The 21262-nt window shown below is 42.0% G+C and overlaps 1 protein-coding gene across 2 annotated transcripts in view; it reads left to right on the top strand.

The window, feature by feature from the left end:
• RTN1 (reticulon 1) overlaps nt 1–21262 on the top strand; it is a 215647-nt gene that overhangs the window by 105770 nt on the left and 88615 nt on the right. For both annotated transcript variants that reach the window (XM_025870505.2, XM_073895300.1), the window contains exon 2: nt 14750–15523. In XM_025870505.2, the coding sequence (XP_025726290.1) occupies nt 14750–15523 (774 nt within the window). The remainder of the gene's footprint in view (nt 1–14749; nt 15524–21262) is intronic.

The raw sequence follows: 21262 nt of genomic DNA, 5'->3' as shown, positions 1-21262 counted from the left end.
CCAGTGTCTATCACCCAGCCACCCCATCCCTCCCACCCCCCCCACTCTGGCCTGTTTATACACACTTTAGGAAAGAGGAAACTTGATTCTCTGTTTTCTTTCCAACTGCTTTCTTCACGAAGCATTTATTTTGAAAAACTACTTTGTGTTGAGGGACAGATTAAAATTCCAGCATTGGAATATGAGGTCCCAGTCTGCCTTGATGGTTTTATTTCTGAGCCTGCTCAGGAAACACACTTGATCAAGCCCACAAACATGAGATTTTCAGCTTCTACAGCCTTTACTCAACCCTTCCCTTCAGGAAAGGCTCTTTTACTCCTCCCCAAATTCAATTAAAGTCATGGATGATGTCTCATCTCCTCTAGGAAGTCTCCCCCTACTTCCCCACCTCTCAGTGCTTTCTTCCTCATCCCCACTCCAACGGGAGTGACATATGAAAATAATGTTTTAGGGAGAGTCATATGGTAGCCATGTGCAGGGTGGAACACAGAAGAGGTGAGCCTGGAAGCCAGACACTTAGGAACCTATCAGTCATTCAAGGGGAAGGTGGTTAGAGCCCAGCTGAAAAGGTAGCCATGGAATGGGAAGTAAGGGAGAAAGATCATGTAAAAGGAACTACGGGGATGAACTAGATGATTCTACATGGGGGGGGGAGAGCAAACGAAACATTAACCAATTTTTAAAAAACACACACTTAAATAGAATTGACTTTTGTTTGTGGCCCAATCTGTTAATTCAGTCCTTAACTGGAACAAAGTACAATTCGTAGGAGTCATGATTAGAGGGTTCCAAACACCAGATGCAGTAGATGATGTCCTGCAGATTATCTTAAAGAGTTTTTAAAAACCATGAAAATTTAATGCTTATATTGAATTATTGACATAGTAATTGGTTGCTGGTTCTTCTTCCAGGACACATTTGTTGGAGGCTTCTGCTCTCATTTTATGAGATCTTACAGAACAAAGAAGTGCAGTATCCTCTGCAAGCTCTTATTTATTTGTGGTTTTACTCAGACAATTTTAACTGTTCACATACTAGAGCTTGTTTAGGGAGTCAACTTTTTCACCTCAAACATGACAGGTTTGTTTCAGACTATTCAAAAAAGGTAACTGTGAGATGGTGTCCAAACTTCATCTGGAATATCTAGAAATTCACATAGCTGTGAATGTGTTTGACTGAACATCAGAGCATCAACACTTCCATCCTTAGAAATTTTTTACCTATTTTTTAGCCTATATGAATTCTCCACATCCTTCAAGATGGAGCTTCAATCCCTTCAATTCTGTGACCTTTTCCTAATCAGGCACTTCTGTAGTAAAAGTCCTTTGGAACCCACCTTCTCCTGTCTCTTTGAGAGCTGTTGGGTCTGAGGTCTGGAATTCCAGGCTATTCTTCAGTGCAAGTCCTGGTGGACGTTTACTGTTTTTTCATAGCATCTGCTGGAACCACTCTTTTTCTTAGCTTCCATACTGTTGAATCCTGCTCCTTCTTTGCTTCATTTTCTTCTAATTCTTCCATTTTGACACAAAGAAGAATGTTTTACTCGGCCATTTTCAGATAGCTGTGTAGTAGTTAAAAATATTTACATTCTTGAGAGTCAGTGGTCCTATCAAAAAGTCATGTACTCAGAGGATGTTCACTGCACCATAATTATAACAGCAAAAGAATGGTGACATCATAAATGTCCAACAGAAGGGGAATGCTTAAATGAATTTTAGAACATTCATTCTATGGAATACTGACTTTTCAAATATAAAGTAGATCTCTTTCTCTCTCTCAGAGAGACCCAGAAGTAGGGATAGGAACTATAACTTTTTAACTTGTGTATGTCTATATTTCTAAAAAAATGTATAGTGATCATGTATTACTACTTTTATAATTTAAAAATCACAAATTTATTTGACATGACCCCCAAACCTACATGCTACCATTGTGGAAGCTATTTTTGGACTAATTGCTCTAAAACAATCACTGGATCCCTATGTCCCACCACCTTTATAAAGCCCTCATGCTGACTCCAGAATCCCAGCCACTCCTTCTGGCCTGAGTTTCCTCTGCTTCCCAAACTCTCCTGTTGGAGTTAGAATTCTTTCCTACTCATTATTTTGCCCTTGACTTTGCTATTATTTCTGCCCCTAAAATAACTTCCAACTGCTTCCCTTTGCCTCTCCAAAATGATACCTATTTTCAAAGCTCCCGAGCAAGTCTCACTATTTTCTCAATAGCAGCTCTTCTCCAAATTCCTAAAAACACAGTATAGGGGCGCCTGGGTGGCTCAGTCAGTTAAGCGTCTGACTCTTGATCTCAGCTCAGGTCTTCCTCTCAGGGTCGTGAGTTCAAAGCCCAGTGTGGAGCCTACTTAAAAAGAAATTTAAAGAAAAACCCCACAATGCATTTTTATTGATCACTTAGGTAGGTTACAGTAGAAAAACGCAATATTTTAGTTGCCCCCTTAGAATGTGCAGGTGATTGAAATTTTGCATGAATTTCAGAAATTATGTATGTTTTGAATTTATTGCTTGTTGTTTATTGTCCTTTTTCTTCCTGGGGATAAAAGGAAAGAAAGTGGGAAGAACAGAAATCTTGCTATGGTTTCCTGACTTAGCACGGAGAGCCACTTGGATCAATACTCCCAAACTCTGGCACATCAATGGCTGAGTTATTGTCTTGCTTGAAGCACACACTTTACCTCAGCCCATAGATCAGAGAGCTCAGAGGAGCAAAATGAATACTCTGTTGATAAAGGACATTAATCTTTTTGTCACTTTCCTTGGTTAGTGTGGCTACCTCTGGCACTATTTTTTATACACCTAGTAGAATACATTTTCTACGTATATTTTGATCTTGACTCCGTGTATGAGTGAGTGTGAAAGTCAAAGGATCTGCCAACTGATGTGCCCCAAATTCCAGTTTTAAGCTAATTTGTCCCAAGATGTCATTCACTTATTTGTTTTATAAGATATGTTCCAATATGAGATAATGTTTGAAATTAGGAATGCTCAAAACCCCAAATTAAATTTCAAATACTCCATGAGTAGCAAAACATTGGCATTAGATTTTGAAAACCTGAGGAGGAAGAAATGCTGCATAAAAGCAAAATGAGAGCTGCTGATAATTACATTTCAAAATAAAAGCCTCTTCTACTCACGTACCTCAAAAAAGCGGTCAGCCTAAGAGTTTTTATTTTTTTTTTAAAGATTTTATTTATTTGTTTGAGAGAGAGAGAGAGAGAGAGCACAAGCAGGGAGAGGGACAGAGGGGGAGTGGCAAGGGAGAGGGGGACGCAGGATCCCCACTGAGCAGGGAGCCTGATGTGGAGCTCGATCCCAGGATCATGACCTGAGCGGAAGGCAGACGCTTAACAGACTGAGCCACCCAGGCGCCTCATCCTAAGAGTTTTTAAAATCCACTTTGAGATACTCTCAGTTAAATCATAAGTTCTAGAACACACACTTTCTTGCCACAACCACTTAACGCTTTATGTAAGAAATGAACATTGATCAGCCACTGAGTCTGCTTTGTGCTGAGACTGTGCAGAGACAATTTCTTTCTACTTGGCTGCATTATTAGCTGTGACGTGATTCCAAATCAGATCCATCTAGCTTTGCTTAAGAAGCCAGCCACAAACCGTTTAGTCTACTTTAGTCCTCAAGGCAATTTTGAGAATAGTGCTAATGGCATCTGCTTTGCAGTCTGATTTCCCTAAGTCCAAGTTCTGGTCCGTGTTATTTCTGGTTGGGTTCCTCAGAGCAAATTCCTTGACCTCTCAAAGCTTCAGTATCTTCATCAATAGCATGAGTGTGATTAAAAAAAAAAAAGCCTCATAAATTGTTGAAGCTTAAAATGAGACAATCCATTCAATTATCTTGTTTGGAGCATAATAAGCATGTAACTTAAATGTTAGTTATTGTGATTATCTTCCTCTTTTCCTGAGAGTTTAATGACATTAAAGGTCAGTAACTTGATGGAGATGGAACTCCAAGTCCTCTTGACGCCTGTGATTTTTCTATCCCCAAATGCCATAGCCGGAAGCACAGCACACCATATGCCATGCCGTGTCATGCTACCAGGGCACAGCACATACACAGCACCACACCACACACCACACCACACCACGGCATGCTGTCACCAACTTCATACCGCGTCATGACGCATCACGTGCCATGTCATCTTTCTAACACTATTATCTCTCAGTTGACATCCTCATTTGTCCTTCCTTATGTACCTCTCACAGCTTTACATGACATTGTCTTAGATCCCAGTGACCTTTGTGACCTATATTCAGTTCCCAACACTGGCACAAAATCCAAGACCTTCAGCAGAGGATGCAAGCCTGCGGTATAGATCTGTGTCCACCCGAAGAAGAGTATTTTTTTTTTTTTTGTCAAGACATAGTGTGGACTGGTGACAGCCCTACAAGGTTGGCCCTGGGCTTTGTGGCCATACATTTGCCTTTATAAGACACATTCTAATGAGAAGACCCTCACTCCAGCATCTGCATTAGCTTGATTTTGTCGATTATTCCAGACTGAGGAAAGTCCCCTTTCTAGGGTCTTCTTCAATGTGTTCTAAGTGATAGATGCAGGTCATAGGCAATTATCATGAATATTCTTTGCCTCTGACTTTAACGTCTTTCAAACTGATGAAATACACCCAGTACTATGGCTAAAATTACATTTTGAAATTATACAGTCATTTAGAGGGAAAAAAACCAACTTGTATACCCACATGTTTTGGTTAGCTGCATATGCAACATGCTAATAGTACAGGGTGGTAGGTGTAAAAGTTTGTGAACCAAGAAACAGATTCTTAACTCTAGAGAACAGACTGATGGTGACCAGAGGGGAGGTGGGTGGGGTGATGGGGATTAAGAAGCGCACTTGTCCTGATGAGCACCGGGTGATGTACGGAAGTGTTGAATCAGTATATTATAGACCGGAAACTAATATAACACTGTATATAAACTACACTGGAATTAAAATTAAATTAAGTTAAATTAAAAAATTTGTGAATAAAAATCGGAAATTTAAGTCAAGGGAATCAAAACTGGTAGGGGATATTTTCTCACTGTCCCACTCGACTCATCGGCTTGTAGTCAGGTCCAGCTCAGATTTTAGAGGGAAGAGGCCAAACCACAATGTAGCCATCCCCTAATGGAAACCAGTATGATGAGCCTGGAAACATATTTATTCATTCCATAAGTATTTACCAAACAAAATCTATTTGCTAGCAAGTGTGCATAGCATGAGGGAAGCAGTGAGCACAAGGTGCAGACTGCATCTCCTCAGAACTCAGTGTGAAGAGAACAGAATACGTGAAGGAGAGAATGAAGGTTTTAGCCTGAGCCATCAGAACCAAAGAGAGGACCTCTCTGTCTTTACATCTTTGAGTGTCTGTCATGTGGAAGAAGGGAGCTGGGTTGGGGGTTCCCATCAGAGCTTGTGCAACACTATTACTATCCTCCTACATTGTTTTCTTTTTCTTTGTTTCAAAATGAAATTAAAATTTTAAATAGTATACATTCTTTTTGTTGAAAAAGGAAAATCATTTTTAAAAAAGAAGGACAAATTGAAAAGTCTCCCTTCTACTTCTGTTACTCTCTATCCTGTCTCAATCCCATGGTTAGTAAATAATTTCTCATGTATTCTTACAGTGTTTCTTTAGGCAGATACCAACAAATACAAATATATATTCTTATTTTCCCCTTTTCTTATAAGAAAGTTAGCATTCTGTATGTCTGTATTTATATCCATAACATATTTTCTGCATCTTACTTTTCACTTAACCATACTTACCTGGAAATCTTTCCGTATCAGTACACGGATGTTGTCTCCATTCCTTCCAGGCCCTGATCATAGATATTTGAGTTGATTCCAGTTTTTATTTCAAACTATGCTGTGATGAATAGCTTTGTTCATATTCACTTTTAAACATGTGCAAGTGGGGCACCTGGGTGGCTCAGTCAGTTAAGCGTCTGCCTTCAGCTCAGGTCACGATCCCATGATCCCCCGCATGGGGCTTCCTACTCAGCGGGGAGTCTGCTTCTCCCTCTCCCTCTGCCTGCCACTCCCCCTGCTTGTGTTCTCTCTGGCAAATAAATAAATAAAATCTTTAAAAAAGTTAAAAATAAATAAAAGAGGGTTATTTAAAAAAATAAATAAGCATGTGCAAGTATGTGTATAGAATAATTTCTGTAAGAGTGCTGATTCAAAGAGTAAATGAATTTATAATGTGGCTAGACACTGCCAAATTCCCATCCCCAGGAACATATCACACAAATCCTACCAGGCTGTGCTTTGGATGAGAATGCCGGTTTCCCCCAGTCTCACCAAAGAGTGTATAGCCCAACAGTTTTTGAGTTTTACCCAGTCTGAAAAATGGGGAAATGTTATTTTTGGGGTTGTTTTAACTTGCATTTTTATGTTCTGGGGTTATTTATACTGACTTTTCCATGCAAAGTGTTTATTCTTGTCTTTTGTCTATTATTAAGTAAGTGGATTGATGGCTTTTTCTTCTTGGTTTCTAGGAACTCACTGTATTTTAGGGGGATTAGCTCTTTATATGCCATATTGTTTACTAATTATTTGAGGAGTCTGTTTCCACTAATAGAATATGAAAACAAACCTGGGACTGAAGGTTGAAAGCAATAGGGAGGTATATTTAAGTTAAATTTTAAAAACAATAATGAGTCCTTCATGTGTATCAGCATGATGCTTAGCGCTTTGATTCCAATATCTCCTTTAGTCTTTGCAAAAATCCTAGGAAGTGGTAATTATTGGGTTAATAGACGAAACTGAAGCACGAAGGCATTAGGAAATCTACCCCTGTTTACACAACCTGGTAATGGTGGAGTCGGTATTCAAAGTCCTGCACTTCACCCCAGGGCATAGGCTCTTAACTACAACACTTACTAATAATTAGGTTTGCACAGTAAGCAGTGAGGTGCCATCAGTGCAAATATTCAAACTAAAGTTGGGAAATGGTCAATCTTAATCTTGTGGATGAGATCCTGGGATTAGATGACTTCAAAGAAGCCACCCCCCCCTTTTTTTAGTTTTTAGAGAGAGAGTGCACTCTCAAGGTGGGGAGGGGCAAAGGGAGAGGGAGCGAATCTTAAGCAGACTCCCCGCTGAGCATGGAGCATGGATCCCAAAAGTTGGTGGGGGTGGGGTGGGGTTTGATCTCATGACCCTGAGATTATGACCTGAGCTGAAATCAAGAGTCAGTCGCTTAACTGACTGAGCCACCCAGGTGCCCCTCAAAGAACCATTTTGATCCTTATTTATTTTTTTCTGATAATACCATGCCTGACCAGAAAGATAAATCAGGATATATTAAAGGTCCGGGCCCCATATGGGACCTCCCTGCTCCAGTTATGATCCCCTCTAGCATCACTGCCATAAGCAGCCAGGGGGACCTGAACTCCTATTTACAAACAATGGTTTCATGGTGAATGTTTGTGACACAGTAGGTTACTAAGCCTACACAATCATAGGAATGTCCTTCATTTTGGTGCTTCGCAATGGTTAAGTGTTCAGTAAATTTTAAATTGGAGTAATACATGATTGATGGTAAAGCTCATTCTAAGAGCTCTTGAATGTGACTCAATCGGGTGGTAATATGGAGGTAGTCATCCAGTCAGTAATTACTGAGTGTGTACTATATGCAAAGCACTAGGAACTCAGGGATATGAAGAAGTATAAGACATGGTTTTCCACAAGTATGCAGAAAAAGATAGCTGACAACAAAGGCAGAAAAGCCAATGAGCCCTAAATAAATGGTCATGGCCCTTGGAGTGGGGATGAGGAAGAAAGCACTGAGAGGTGGGGAAGTAGGGGGAGACTTCCTAGAGGAGATGAGACATCATCCATGACTTTAATTGAATTTGGGGAAGAGTAAAAGAGCCTTTCCTGAAGGGAAGGGTTGAGTAAAGGCTGTAGAAGCTGAAAATCTCATGTTTGTGGGCTTGATCAAGTGTGTTTCCTGAGCAGGCTCAGAAATAAAACCATCAAGGCAGACTGGGACCTCATTGAAGAGGATCCTGAATTCTAAGCGAATGGATGGGTAGAGAGACAGCCACCAGAGACTTTGGAATAGAGAAGTGACATATGAAAGTAGTGTTTTAGGGAGAGTCATATGGTAGCCATGTGCAGGGTGGAACACAGAAGAGGTGAGCCTGGAAGCCAGACACTTAGGAACCTATCAGTCATTCAAGGGGAAGGTGGTTAGAGTCCAGCTGAAAAGGTAGCCATGGAATGGGAAGTAAGGGAGAAAGATCATGTAAAAGGAACTATGGGGATCAGCTAGATGATTCTACATGGGGGGGGGAGAGCAAACGAAACATTAATGTACACACAAATTTATAGTATACCTTTTTTTCTCCTACTATCCATGTATACATAGCATTGAAGTCAGGTGACCAAAACCAATTATTTTCCTCTTTGGAAATCAGAGAGCAATATTCTATCACCAAATGATAAATAGGATGGAATTGCTCTTTGTTTATGTCCCACAGGTAATTCTTTGCATGGCAGGGGTAACTGAGAGCTTTCTCTGTATTGAAAGCATCAGGGTAGAATGCCTCTGAATTAGGTGGGTAGAACTGATAGTGTTGATGGTTGTGTAACTCTGTGAATATCCAAAAACTGCTGGACTCCACACTTCACGAGGGAATTTTATGGTTTGTGAATATAATTCACATAATCAATAAAGCTGTTTAAAAAGGAAATGGGAAGTCTATGTAGGGTTTGAAGGACTTTTTCTTAAGATCTAAGTGAATTACAAATATTTACCTCCCCTCTCCTCCCAAAAATGATTGTCCCCCAAAGAAGGTCATAGAATCCCATTTTTACCTTTGGACAGCAGGCAAACTATATCCCACATTTCCAAGCTCCTCAGAATTTCTACTCCCATTCCATCTTGGTGCTCTGTGACTTTGTGCTTTCCAAGGCACTGCTGAGAACTGTCAGAGAAACTTAGACAGTGGTTTGTCTGCCAGGCCAGGTTTTTTCCTCTAACAGAATTTTCTGCTAAAGTGAAAATTCCACAAGCAGTGCAAGTCCTAGCTTTTCATATGGGCGGGGGCGGGGGGGGGGACACCCACAAAAAAACCAAACCCTTGCTGAGTCATTTTTTATTAAACATTAATTTTGCAATCTCAACAGCTAAATCTATTATTCTGACAGGAAGCTTTAAATAAGGCAGGAAATTGGGGAAAGAAAGAGTAGTTACTCATATTCTTAAACCCCCAAACTTGCCACCAGCTTTGGCTTAGAGTCTTTTGCTGGAGAACACAGGCTCATTTTTCTTTCTTTTGCTTTCTTTTTTTTTTTTTTAACTTTATTAAATAATCTCATAGATAAAATTATAAAGAATGGGTATACCTGGATTTTTCAACACCCATTTTTCATGTTAAATCACAGACCACTTAATTTGAGGAGAATGTTTTCTAGGTGACATAGAGGCTCCTGGAGCCTCCCTGGTATATTCATCCCTCATAAATGGCTCTGTTGTCTAATGTGTCACAGCCTCCATCCTGTGGGCCTGCTGATATCTCAGCACTCAGAAAAGATGAGTGGGAGTTTCAGGGAAAAAGCCTTACAGCCTAAACTCTGCAGGCTACAGCCATCCATCACACAGGCAGCCTAAGGGCAAACAATTGTGGGGAAAATGAATGCAGATTCATTCCAGGTCACTGCTTCTGGCCTCTAATTCTTGAATTTTAATGTGTATCTCTCTCCCCACCCCCACTGACATTCCAGATTTTTTTTATTGTCCCCCCCTTTTAAAAATATACTTCTCAATTTAATGGGACTAATGTCCCCTATATCTGTAAATATTGGCTCTATTCAAACAATAATTGGTGTTTTCTGTTTTGTTTTGTTTTTAATCCTGGGAGGAAGGTAAACCAGATTTCTCTAATGGAGCATATCCACCTCTGTGCTGAGAAAACCTTTTGGTATAATCAGTCTTTCTTTCTGGCATTCTCTGTTTCCATTTCAAAGCAGTAAGAGGGGCTTTACTGAATTATAAAGCATCATCTTAAGCCCTATACCCCTTCTCTTCACCTCGAGGAGTCAGAATGAGCTCCATCCACAAGGGAGAAAGCTCATCCATGGACACGGAATACTTCTGTTCCTTTTCTGTCTATTGTCTTGGTAAGTTTCAACTTTTCACATGCAGTTCAGTCATCACCATGTCCATGGATCTATGTCCGTTCCATCCCTAGAAAGTACTTAAGAAGCAACCACCTGCTCGTGATGCTGTGCAGACAGCCATGGCCTTGCACTCCGGGGACTTTAACATCTAAGGCAGACCCCAGAGTGCAACATGTGTATGGTTTGGCTAGATTTAACTCCTTGCCTAAAAGACCCTGATTGCACCTCATTATGGATAAAGTACCAAACTAATAGACAGGTGGGAATGTGTTGGAAATGGCTAGTATCCTCTTTGGAAAATAGAGGTAATAATAAAATCCATAGCTCTCATTTATTGAGGGCGTGCTATGTGCCAGGCAAAGAACTAAGTGCCTTATGTCATTTAATCCTTGTAACAGCCCAATCCAAGAGGAGCCATTCCTGCCCCCATTTTCAAAATGAATAAACTGACGCACAGAGAGGCTTCCACAGTCTCCCAACTGATAGTGGTAGAACCAGAATTCAGAATTAAGTTGTAGGCCACCAATCCAAGGAGCTCAATTCTGGGAGGATGAGTCAGAGTTTAAGAACTAAAGGATCTGAGAAACTTTTTTCATATGGGACACGTTAACATCTTGAAACTTTCCTTGGGGAATGTAAGACCATCTTCTGCAAGTCATCTTTACCATCTCATTCTTTAGTACTGCCAGAGAATGAAAGATATAAAATAAAACAAAACACCCACCCTTGATGAAATTACTGAATTTGTCTAGCTCATGATTAGTATTTCTGACCTGACATGGGTGGACACAAAAGCCTGATTATATCCACACATGTGCTCCAATGACAACAGTCTTGGCTTGTTTTCATTCTTCTTCCACTTAGCTTCTGGCTAGAAATAGAAGCCTGTGAATCCTTCAGTTTTTTATTGTAAGTACATTACAGAAAAATTCCTTGCAAATTGAAAATTTAAAGTTCAATCCCATTTTTAATGCATCCAGGTAACTGAATTTACTGTGCCCTCCGGTCCAGCTGTCTCCAGAGAGAGCATCCCTGGGTCCATACGTTAACTCTCAAGGTACACCTGCCTCCACACAAATCAGACTTCTAGATGACGGAAACAGCCAGAGAGAATGAGGAAGTCAGACGTTCCAAGTAATCCCTGGTTATATAAAGAAAGTAGTCATTTCTAGCCCGGACAAGGAAAGCACTTTTATTTGGTGGATTTGTATTTAACAATGTAACAATATTGGTTCCAACCTGGGGCAACTGGCTTTTGCTCCCTGCCTCAGCTCTCACATCTGCCAGCTCTGCAGGAAGCCCTGACAAGAATTAATTGGCTTTCCTGAGCCTTGAGGCTCAGCTTGGCTTCTCTGTTCTAACAGTCCCACAGGACACATAATTTACTGTCTGGAAGGGCTTTTTGTTTTCACAAGTTCTATCTGATAAGCACTATATAATGTATACACATTTCAGTAAGTTAGAACTTAGAGAAACTTTGAGGGTATTTAAGGGTATTTGGCTCAGTTTAAGAAAATGGACTGATTACCCTGCCTCTAGTGAGCTCTACCTGTGGACTGAGCCCATACCATGAAAGAAGCTTTAAAATACTTCCAACCTGTTTTCTCGCACAATCCTGTTATCTGTGTTTTATTCTAAACTTCAAAATACCTTCTTTTATTTGGCAAGTATTTGAGCACTCATTGTGTGCCAGGCCCTGTTCTAGGTGTTGGGCTGCCTTAGTGGACAAAATATTCAGATTCCTGCCCTCATAGAACATACCTCAACAATCAATAAATAGGTAATAAATAAATTGGTTAATTAAGTGGTATTGTAGAAGGAGAGACAGGAGTTATGGGAAAAAGAAAAGGTAGAGAGAAGGGTAGGAGAGCACGGGATTGCCAGGGAGTAGGGAGGGGAGGGCCGGTTGCACTTGGAGAGAGTGGTCGGGGTCATCTTACTTAAGCGGGTGACATTTGAGCAGACTTGGTGGTGAAGGAGTGAGGTGGGCAGGTATCTGGGGGAAGAGAGCTCCAGGGAAGGAAAACAGCAGGTGCCAGGGTGGAAGGGGCTAGAGGTGGTATGCTTTTCCATTCCCCATAGATGACCAGTGGGTTGAGTCACCAAGAAGAGAGCTAGGAGAAAACAAAAGCCAAGTTTATTTGTAATAAAACTGATTCAAAATTCCTTTTTTTTTGAAGCTCAAATATGTATTTATTAGATATTACAATATCACAGGAGGCAAGTGCCATCACTGTGTCACCTTGTCACCTAGGCCTAACACAATCCAACATAGCTCCCAGCCCCTTGTAGACGCACCAAACAGAGGTCACCTGCAGTCAGTGAGGTTGCAGTTGATTTGCATAATGTAAAAAAAAAAAATCTGCCCATCTGTAAAATCCTGCCCCCACCTGCACCTTTTTTTTTTTAATTTTATTTTAGTAAGTTATGTTGGTCACCATACATTACATCATTAGTTTTTGATGTAGTGTTCCATGATTCTTTGTTTTCATTTAACACCCAGTGCTCCATGCAGTACGTGCCCTCCTTAATACCCATCAGCGGGCTAACCCATCCCCCCACCCCCTCCCCTCTAACACCCTCAGTTTGTCTCTCAGAGTCCATAGTCTCTCATGGTTCATCTCTCCCTCCAATCCCCCCCTCATTTGTCCCTTCCTTCTCCTAATGTCCTCCAGCTATTCCTTATGTTCCACAAATAAGTGAAACCAGATGATAATTGGCTTTCTCTGCTTGACTTATTTCACTTAGCATAATCTCCTCCAGTCCCATCCATGTTCATGCAAAAGCTGGGTATTCATCCTTTCTGATGGCTGAGTCATATTCCAGTGTATATATGGACCACATCTTCTTTATCCATTCATCTGTTGAAGGGCATCTCGGCTCTTTCCACAGTTTGGCTATTGTGGACATTGCTGCTATGAACATTGGGGTGCATATGGCCCTTCTTTTCACTACATCTGTGTCTTTGGGGTAAATACCCAGTAGGGCAATTGCTGGGTCATAGGGTAGCTCTATTTTTAACTTTTTGAGGAACTTCCACACAGTTTTCCAAAGTGGCTGTACCAACTTGCATTCCCACCAACAGTGTACGAGGGTTCCCCTTTCTCCACAACCTCTCCAACATTTGTTGTTTCTTGCCTTGTCAATTTTTGCCATTCTAACTGATGTAAGGTGGTATCTCAATGTGGTTTTGATTTGAATTTCCCTGATGGCTAATGATGATGAACATTTTTTCATATGTCTGTTAGCCATTGTATGTCTTCTTTGGAGAAGTGTCAAAATTCCTTTGAAGAAAACTTCACAAACTGATTTAAGGAGGTGCAGAGGGTGTTAGGGCATGTTTACTGACTTTGAAACTTCTTGGGTTTGAATCCTGGCTGGGATTTCCTTGTCTGTAAAATGTGGCTAATGATAGCACCCATCTTCTAGGATTGCTTGATGATTAAATGAGTAAATACTAATTAAAAGCTTGGAATTATCTCTGATGCATGGCAAACACGCAGATATTAGCTATTAATATTATTATATTACTGCTACTACTTTTTTTTTTTTTACTTTTATGGATTGATGCCCTGGAATACTCTTTGAGTGTGTCCTAAGGGCTTCGTGTGTGTTTGTGTGTGTGTATGTGTGTGATGGGTTGAGAGTGTGGGGCTTAGTTTATAAAAGAGTTTTGAGAATAAACAAGATAAAGCCTCAATAAATGTTAGTTTTTTCCCCCCTCTGGCAGCATTTTATAGCAAAGAAAAATTATAGAGGGCTCCCCTCTTCTGCTTGCTATTAGTGAATTTTGGGACTGGTTTATGAGTAGAATAAAGGCCAAGAGAAAACACTGCATAGACTCAAACTTTAGAAACTTGTTTTGCCCTTAACACCACCAGTGGAACCAAGAAATTCCCAGTGGGTTATTTTGAATATCCCTGGAAGGTGGAAAATGGGCAGTGGGTGGGTGAATGAGGAGGAAAACAAAATGAGAAAACTGCAGAAATAGGGAAGCGCTTATTAAAGTGATACCACTTTGGTATGAGGCCACTGGAAAACTAGGAGTCCCGTTAGCTGAGGACCTTTAAAAAGAGAAGAGACAACATCCGTCCAGGTGAAGCAGGTGTCCCTGACTGAAAGGGCCAGGCCAGAGGGTCTCTTGAACCCTTTCCCAGCTCTCTGAGTCTCCAAGAGCAGCCCCTCTCCCGACTCGGCTGTCCCATTGTTGCACCTACAAACCTGAATTAGCCTACCTTTCCAGCTGTATTTAAAGAGTCATTAATAGTTGAGATACAAAGAGGGCCTCTGCTGAAAAATACCAAGAAGGACCAAGTCACTGTATATTGAGATAGTAGATTTTGAAACATCAGCTTTCTATTCCTCTGGGATCTGTCCCCAGCTACTCTGGGTGTGGCCGCTCATGTGGACCTGTGTGCTCTGCCACCAGGAAAACACAAGTGCCGCGGGCCTGGGAGGGAGACAAGGAAAACAAACATGAGTGTGCTCCGAGGGAACTCCCAGGGCTTCAGGGGAAAGGAAGCCATGTCTCCACAGGACAGGGAACCGAAGCCAGACGCCCACTCACTGTCTGCTGCTGTTTTGATTCATAGGTATGGCAGATGTCTCCAGTGCCATGGATCATACCTTTTCAACAGCATTAAAAGATGGGGAAGGATCGTGTTACACGTCTCTGATTTCCAACATCTGTTACCCACCTCGGGAGGATTCTACATATTTCACGGGAATTCTTCAGAAGGAAAATGGCCAGGTCACCACTTCCGATAGCCCTGAGGAGTTGAGTACCCCTGGGCCCTCCTTACCAGATGTGCCTGGGACGGAGCCTCGTGGCTTATTTAGTTCTGATTCGGGAATTGAGATGACTCCGGCAGAGTCCACTGAAGTGAACAAGATCTTAGCAGATCCCCTGGACCAGATGAAAGCAGAAGCCTATAAATACATTGACATAACCAGGCCGGAGGAGGTGAAATATCAGAAGCAATGTCACCCCACGTTGGAAGAGAAAGGCTTGGACTTTAAGAATAAGGACACTGATATCTCAACAAAATCTGAAGAGGCCGGTGAACCAGAGAAACCAGTTGCTGTGGAGGGAAAAATCCTCAAGGACCCTTTATTTGAAGAATCAACATTTGCACCCTACATAGATGATCTCTCTGAAGAAAAGCACAGTGCTCCTCTGATCACTGCCCCTGTCAAAATCACGCTGACTGAAATCGAGCCTTCTGTTGAAACCGCGACCCAAGAGAAGACCCCCGAGAAGCAAGATATCTGTCTGAAACCAAGTCCTGACACAGTCCCCACGGTCACCGTCTCAGAGCCTGAAGATGACAGCCCGGAGTCTGTCACGCCCCCGTCTTCCGGGACAGGTAAGGGATCCGGTCAGTGTTCCCTGCCTTGGGAAAACTTAGGATATGGCGATCTGAATATTAAAGGAATGCCAATCTGTATTCAAAATATTTTACTATAGGGTCCCTTTAAAGCTCAGTTTAACTGGATTTAATTAATATACAACTTTTTCAGTCTTGTGCTCATGGTACTAAGGTTGAGATCTGGGATTTCCCCAGAAGTCCTATCAGCTTTGTCTTGTAAAGTGTTTCTTTCTTCGTTTGAGGGGAGAGGTAAGGATAACACACTGGAACAGGGAAATCCTCATGTGGCTCCACCATTCGGAGCAGAGAGGGAGGTGGTATCTGCTTCTAGTTAGCTTCCCACGTGGACTTCCGGGTCTCTGGAGGCATCACAGAGAGAGCACTGTGCCTGTCCTTCCCAGACCAGCTGGGCCACCAGGAACAGGGCATTGCACATTCCTCGTCCCAGCTCCAAGTCTGTACAATGAAGGGGGGCCGGGGTGCACTTCAGAGTCTTTAGGGGGACATGGGCAGTGAGAGGAAACCTAAAAAAAAAAAAAAGAGGATACTCTTCCTCTTCCTTCAACCTCAGCAGGGTCATTTTTTGTCTTTTTACTTTGTTGAAGTTCTGCATACAGTTTTATTTTTTAAACTTAGAGGTTCATTAGAATAAGAAAGTTCAGAATTCACTAAGCTCTGATCTCTGTCAACTTGAAAATTCTCTTACTGTGACCCAAGGCGGGGTGTTAAACTGTATATCCTCTCAAATTCAAAGGGTTCTCCTGTACCCAGGTGACAGGCCAGAATGGTAACAGGAGTGTCCCCACCCCACCTTGTACCACCCCATCCTGCGTGGCAAAAGTGAAACCTTTGCATGTCTACCTCTTTTCAATGTTCAGGAGGCATCAGGATGCAGAGGACCATGAGAGGTCCTTGGATCTTCCCCAGCGTCTAGTGGCTGGCATTCTTACCCTACTCAAAGGTGATTTACAAACCTTTCTGTTTTACAAAAAAAAAAAAAAAAAAAAAAAGATTTTCACTAGTCAGGTGCAAGAGCTTTTACTGAAGTCTTAAAACAGATCAAAAGCCTATTAGGAGTGCTTGCTCTAAATCCTGATAATGCAGTAAGTCCAGGTGTTAGGACTCAATGGAAGTGCTTCCTATCCTGTTTCCCTAAATATTTTAGTATCAATTCTTCCCCTTCTCCAACCTGATCTCAGACTCATTCAACTATAAAAACTCCAAGCATCATGAAGATCCACTGCACCGTGTCACTGATTTTCAAATTCATTCATTCGTTCAACAAACATGTTCTACATACATTCTTTTGGTCAGGCACTCTACCAGGCACCGGTGAGGCTGGAACTGAAAAAAACAAACAAACAAACAAAAACAGTTTCTGCCTTCCAGTGGAACAGATGACCAAGGAGATAGTCACACTCCAGTGTATTTGTGTTCTGAGAGAGGGAAACACAGAGTGCAGATGAGCACTGGGAGTCCAGCAGCTCCCAGGTGAATGGAGCAGGAGGAACTAACCAAGTGAAGAGGAGGGGGAGCCTTCCCGCCCGAGGAGGTCCAAGGACATGGAGGTATGAGGCCACAGTGAATTTCTATGTGAGGTAAATTGAGATTTGGGTAGTGACAACAAATAAGGAAACTGAGGCTCCAAATGGATTAGATGTGACTTGTCTCAGATTACAACATGAGGTAGCAACATATCTGAGTCTTGAAGCCTCCTTGTGGTCTTTGTGATAATGCATTGTAAAACCCTTCTGTTATTCAATGACATAAAGATACTGATGCTCTGAAGATGTAAGCTATATTATCAGCTGTGTTTTCCCAAGCTATGGGGTTATCTGATGGTCATTTTTAGATAAACTTCAGGCAGTCTTCAGGAAGAGTGAAATGCCCTAGCACATACAGATCCATTTACATGGCACATGCCTCATGTAAAAAATACAGTTTGCAGACCTGATGAGAAAGACTTGCTATGATACAGGGCTTAGGAATTATTAACACATTTCCTTTTGTCTTTTCTCAGTAGCTATAGCCCATTAAGGTTTTGGAGCAGCTTCAAGATGAGAAAAAGACAGATCTGACTGACATGATCTTGGAGTTTTATGACCTTGGGTTGTGCACTTAACAGCATTGGATTAGGGCAATGGTTTTTTCTGCAGTTGCTCCAAATAAACATTCTAAGCAAAGTTTATTCAAGAAAGAGAAAGTCCCCAGACCCAGTAAGTCCTTTGCTTCTGCAAAGTTCTCTCCCATGTTTAGCTCCTCTCTCTACACACGCCTCACATCATAACACCTGAGTCAAATGACAACAGATAAGAATAAAATTAACAGGAAAGACAGGAGGAGTTAACTTGTCACTGAGGCCTTTCTCCTTGTTCTTTCTATCCTAAGAGGTTACCCTAGCTCCCTGCCCATCTTGTGAGCCCCTGGAACTCTCATGTGACACTCTGATAATAATAATAATGATTCTAATTATCTAATTCTAGTAATTCTAATTATGTGAATTAATGAATCAGGAGAAATTCTCATTTAGAACAATTTTAGCCACAGACCCTGAAGCTTAAGCAAGGAGTCTAATATATTTCCTTCAATTCCAGTAGATTATTCCATTTTGTAATTTTCTCCAAAGTACTGAACTATTTTCTTCATGTTAAATAATATACTCTGAGATCCAGAGGCAAAAATTCTTACAGCTTACATACTGGAAGTTTCTCCTCAGCCAAGATCAGTCATGAAGACAAGTGAAGCACCCTAGGAAGACATGCTCAGTGTCCTGAAACATGTCAGACCCCTGGCACCATGTTGTTTCTGACACAACCCCTAGGACTATGTTATGGCAGTCATGGATGTTCTTCCAGGTGTTAGCCTCAGAGAAGACAGTAATTGAGAGGTCACTATTAAACCACTCCAGCTTCCCTTAGTAAGAAATAAGTAATAAGAAGTAAATCAATTTCATAGCGTCTGAAATTTCACAGTCTGATTCCTATAAGGAGTGATAGAGTGTTGGGTGTGAAGGGGTCAAGGATGGCCTCTCTGAGGAGGTGACATGTGATCTGAGATTTGAATGAGGAGAAGGAGCTCACAATTCAAAGGAAGGGGTAAAAAGGGGACCCCAGGTACAGAGGAAAGCAAGCGCACAGGCCTTAAGGCTGTGTTATTTGGGAACTGAAAGATGGTGCAAAGAAGTGTTAACTTTAAGAATAAATATTTTGCCAGCAAACATTGGTTTATTCAGGAATAGCAGAGCATTACAATTCAGGACATGCTATCTATGGTAAAACCATAGGCATGTCCAACAGAGGAGAGGAACATTGTTTTATGGATAAGACCAAGGAAGTTGGGAGGGGCTGTTTTGAATGAAAGTCCATGGGAGAAAAGCAAGAGTTCAGGCTGATGATCGTTCCTCGTTGGCTGAGTTGCAGAGGGAATCAGCTTCTCCTAGAAGATTCATATACCTCTTTTTCTTTTGGGGCCTGGAAGTGATCATTCCTTCCTGTGGATGATTCTTCTGTTGGGGTCTGTAATTGACAGTTCTTCCTGTAATTGGCATTGAGTGGTATAGTGCCCCCCTTCTAGCCTCCCAGCTCTACATTAGTGAGGTTTCCCTTTATTAATTTTTATAGGAGCAAAGGATAAGTATGGCATAGAACAGAGTTGCAGAGGTGGACAGGGCCCAGATTGTTCAGGGACTCACATGCTAGGATGAAGATTTTGGATTTTGTTCCAAATGCAATAGGAAACCACTGGAAGGTTTTAATCTGGGAATTGGCATTCATTCATTCATTCATTCATTCATCCATCCCTTCACTTAACAAGTGTGTGTTGACCATTTTCTCCATGCTAGGCATTGTCCCATCACCACTGCGGATACAGTGCTGAAACCTAGCAAGATTTCTGTCTGCATGGAGCTTGCATTCTTATTGGGAAGACTTACACACAAATAAATAAATGTATAATATCAGGTATTTATAATGGTAATGAAGAAAAATAAAGCAAGACACAGTGTAAGAGAGTGATGGGGGTGGTTGTGAGGGAAGGCTTCTCCCTGCTGAGGGCTCTGGGCTGAGACATGACTGGGGAGGTGGGGAGCAGAGACCTGAAGCAGCAAACCATGTAGACCATGTAGCTACCTGAGGAAGAGGGGCCAGGCTGAGGGGACAGCCAGTGCAGAGGCCCGGAGCCGGGAGTGCTGCAAAGTCAATGTGGCCGGAGTGGGGAGAAGGAAGGGAAGAGGGGCAGGATCAGATGTGTGTTTTCAAGTGATCCCTCTGGATGATGAGTGAAGAATGAGCCAGGAGCAAAGGGGAGACCAGAATGCCAGCATCATTCACAGCTGGGCAGTGGCCTCTGCAACTTTGGCAAACTGGCCCATGTTCACCTTGCCTTTTATCCTTCTAAATTATGTTGTCTAATTATTGTCAGCAGCAAACACATTTCCCCAGGCAGGGCAGTTCTAACCTTCTCAGTTTTTATAATCTGTTCAAATATTTTTGCTGACTGTTTCTAGCTTTACTGTGTCAGTCATGCCACATAATGACCAATATCTTAGCCAGAGGCCCATACATTTTAAAACTGAGTGTACAGAAACCTATTTTGTTCTAGTTTTTTCCCCGATTCCTCTTAGCACTTTGTTCAACTTTTGGTTCCCGTTAAGAACGAAGGACAACATCTATTAATGTCTACTGAGAAGCTTTTAACTCATAATAAGGATGGATCCTTTTCAGGGTAGTATCTTCACCTGCCCAAGATGAAATACATCAGGCCCGTCCATCCCACATCCCCCAGCTATCTGAAGCCATCCTTATTCTTGAGTAAATGAAGCAAGATCCTTGAGCCTTTTCTGAGTGCTCTATCTCAATGGTTTTCAACTGGAGGTAGGGTTGCCAAATAAAATACTAATATTTCATGGGACATACACTTAAAAAAATTCAGAGTTTAGCAGAGATTCAAATGTAACTGGATGTCCTCTATTTTTATTTACCAAGTCTGCCAACCCTAACTACAGGTGACTATTAGAATTACCCTTGGAGGGGCACCTGGGTGGTCCAGTTGGTTAAGCATCTGCCTTCGGCTCAGGTCATGATCCCAGGGTCCTGGAATTGAGCCCCTTGACCAGCTCCCCGCTCCATGGGGCGCCTACTTCTCCCTCTCCCTCTGCCTGCCGTTCCCCCTGCTTGTGCTCTCTCTCTCTCTCTCTCAAATAAATAAATAAAATCTTAAAAAAAAAATTACCCTTGGAGTTACAAAATACAGATGGCTAGGCCCCTTCAGACTTACTTCAACTAAGGCAAAATTTCTGAGGGTAGTTTTAAGCCATACACACATGATTAAGAACCACTGTTCTAAAGATTTGAGCTAGCCCTTACGTCAGCCAGACCCTGCACTAGGTGCTGGAGATACGACCGTAAACAAAAAGATGTTGGCTGCCCTTGGCCCTCCTAGGGCTTCTGGTCTGGGGGTCAGAGAAAGTGGGGAAGGCTGAAGAGCCAGATGTTAATCAAATCATCACATAAACAAATATAAAGCGTCTCAGGGCTCCTAGTTGTAGAAAATGAGTGGACACTAGCCAGTCTCCTGGTCCACATAGCACTAGGCCAGCTTGCACACAGGGCAGGCAGCCTTGCAGGGCTACTTGTAGCCCTCTGAGCCCCAGGCCCTGCGTGCCCGCTTCCTGGTCTCCTAGGAATGCTGTACAGCAGGACTTTGGTCAGACCCTTTGGGCATCTTTGTGATACCTAG

Source organism: Callorhinus ursinus, unplaced genomic scaffold (assembly GCF_003265705.2).
Source record: "Callorhinus ursinus isolate GAN/ISIS: 27379988/994484 unplaced genomic scaffold, GSC_fseal_2.0 scaffold8, whole genome shotgun sequence".
Classification (NCBI taxonomy): domain Eukaryota; kingdom Metazoa; phylum Chordata; class Mammalia; order Carnivora; family Otariidae; genus Callorhinus; species Callorhinus ursinus.
The sequence above is the reverse complement of the archived record's forward strand: the minus strand, read 5'-3'. Positions and strand labels throughout refer to the sequence as shown.